Source organism: Cucurbita moschata, unplaced genomic scaffold (assembly GCF_002738365.1).
Source record: "Cucurbita moschata cultivar Rifu unplaced genomic scaffold, Cmos_1.0 Cmo_Scf00021, whole genome shotgun sequence".
NCBI lineage: Eukaryota > Viridiplantae > Streptophyta > Magnoliopsida > Cucurbitales > Cucurbitaceae > Cucurbita > Cucurbita moschata.
The window spans coordinates 2838291-2840763 of NW_019268537.1; the positions used below are offsets into that span (position 1 = coordinate 2838291).

The 2473-nt window shown below is 34.8% G+C and overlaps 1 protein-coding gene across 2 annotated transcripts in view; it reads left to right on the forward strand.

Moving 5' to 3' along the window:
* Positions 1 to 1646, forward strand: part of LOC111458408 (ubiquitin-conjugating enzyme E2 2) — a 4484-nt gene extending 2838 nt beyond the window's left edge. For both annotated transcript variants that reach the window (XM_023101056.1, XM_023101055.1), the window contains exons 5-6: positions 55 to 143; positions 1349 to 1646. In XM_023101056.1, coding sequence (XP_022956824.1) covers positions 55 to 143; positions 1349 to 1477 — 218 coding nt within the window. In that variant the 3' untranslated portion in view covers positions 1478 to 1646. The remainder of the gene's footprint in view (positions 1 to 54; positions 144 to 1348) is intronic.
* The last annotated feature ends 827 nt before the right edge of the window (positions 1647 to 2473 follow it).

The window sequence follows — 2473 nt, forward strand, 5'->3', positions numbered from 1 at the left end:
TTTTTTTTTTTTTTTTTTTTTTTTTGCTCATTTGTCTTTTGCAATCACATTCAGTTTATGCCGATGGTAGCATTTGTTTGGACATTCTGCAAAATCAGTGGAGCCCAATATATGACGTAGCCGCTATACTCACCTCTATTCAGGTACCACCTAATCAATTTGACCTTAATGTCTGTCAAGGATGAAATTTTTTCTTGCTATATTATCGGCAGCCTCCTTTTATCATTTTATAAGATGTAAATAATGTAATTATAGTCAGTTAAAGAAACCTGCCATTGCCTCCTCTGTACTATGCCCAACCTTTGTCGTAGAATGCATAAGGTTCATGTGTCCTCTGGATGTTTATTGTATTAAATTTTGATGAAACTAGCTTAGTGAGCAGGCGGTTAGTTTGTAAGCCTGTTCTCCCTGCTGACCCATGCATAAAGGCGTTGTTCTTGTAGTTTTGTCCTTGATTTTTGATTAGCGACACATGATAGGTTTGATTCACTCATTTTTTTCTTTTAGAAAAAAAAAAAACTAAAAACATAATGCCCTAGAATTTCAGTGTAGGTTTCAATTTTGACCATGTCGTTTTAAAAGTTTCATTTTTGACCTTTGAATTGTTTGGAAACATCCCTTCTGCCAACTCTTTTGTTAACATGAACACAGAAATATGATATGGTCGTATATAGAATAAGGTACATGAGCATAAGTGACGGATTTCAATTATGCCCTTAGACTTTTGAATAGGTTTTAGTTATGTTTTCATTATCTCCAAGTCATGTTCTAACTGAACTTTTAAAATTGTTTCAAAACTGCATAAATATGCTATTAACTTCCGAATTTAAATGAAAATCTAAATATTTACGTGGTAGTGAGGCATCAAAAAGTCAAGGGTTTTAGCTTTATTCAAAATGGTGTTGATTAGGGAGGGAAGTGGAATTGAAGGTTAGAGTTTTAGTTGAAATGGCATCCAGAGCCATGTATTGTGAGAATAGTAATACATTTGTAAAAATTAGCAGTCACACGCTGGAAAAGTCAAAGGAGCAGGGATCTTCATGGGGGAAAAATGGTGGAAGAGTGGGGTTAGTGGAAAATATGGGTGGGAAACTAGGTGAACAATAAAAAATGATTGACTAATGGATGAAGACAAATTTATCCTCCAAGGTAAGAAATTTGTTTTGCAATAGTGGGCCCTGGGTTCGGTTATTTGGGAGTCTTTGTGTGTCACTGCCACTCTTTTTTGTTTATTGCTTAATCTTAATTTGCATCCTTTAGTTGAGAGATAATACACTTTGGGATGGAGGTGTTTTGGAAATTTTATCAAACCTTTGTGTTTTTATACCATTAATGTTTTCCTTTGCAGTCGCTGCTGTGCGACCCCAATCCAAACTCTCCTGCCAATTCTGAAGCTGCTAGGATGTTTAGCGAGAACAAGCGTGAGTACAACAGGCGAGTACGTGAAATTGTGGAACAGAGCTGGACTGCTGATTAGCCACAAAATGGTTGTAGGCGAACAAAACAGAAAAGATGGTCGAGTGGCTTGTTTGCATGATATTGTGTACCTGGGAAGAAAACTGATTTGTTTTGTATAATTTGCGTATTATGTGATATGCTTGCTTGGTTTATTAAGATGAACTGCTTTAGTCTATTTCAATTTGTCTCTCTGGTCTGGTTTTTGCATCTTTTTCACCTAAGTTTTCCTCTATCCTTTAATTCCGACCTTTTGATCCAGACAAATGCCATCATTACACATCTTCAATTAGGGTGCTTACCAATACGATGAAAAGCTATGGAGGATCAGGGATTAATAATATAGACTAGACGTGATGTTTGTCATTCTGCGTACCAAACTGTATTGCCGGCTTAGACAGCAAGGACCTTAGAATCTTTTTATTTCCTCGTTATTTATTGATTTTTTTTTTTTTTTAAATTTAGCAAAGGTAAAATGCGAGCTGTGTATTTGTAGACCGTAGTCACATTTATTCCCACCGTGTATTGATTTCTTTATATGAAAGTCACCAGGTTTACAGAAGTACTAGTCCATCTTTCTTGAACATGCATTGAATGTTACAATTTTAGACAACATTTCCAGTGGAAGGACATTTTGTTTGGATTCTCTGGATGGTGAACTGATCCATGAGAATGAGATGATGATAGATACCTACTTCAGGACAGAGTACTATTCTGAAGAGTACTGCACAATACTCGTATAATATTTTATGTGTTAGGTTACATTCTAGAAAATTAACTATCGATAAGACGTTTTTATATAGTTCTTTTTGGATACAGTCTACTTATTTTGTTCCCAATGACAGGGTTATAATTTCAAAAGACGTTTTACATCAAATAAAAAATTCAAATAGCTCATCATGAGATGAGATAGGGTAATTAGAAAAGCTGAAGAAAGAATAATATTAACGGAAAGCGACAATTGCGTAAAAAGTACGATGACCATTCAAATGAAAAAGAAAAAAAAAAAAAAAAAAAA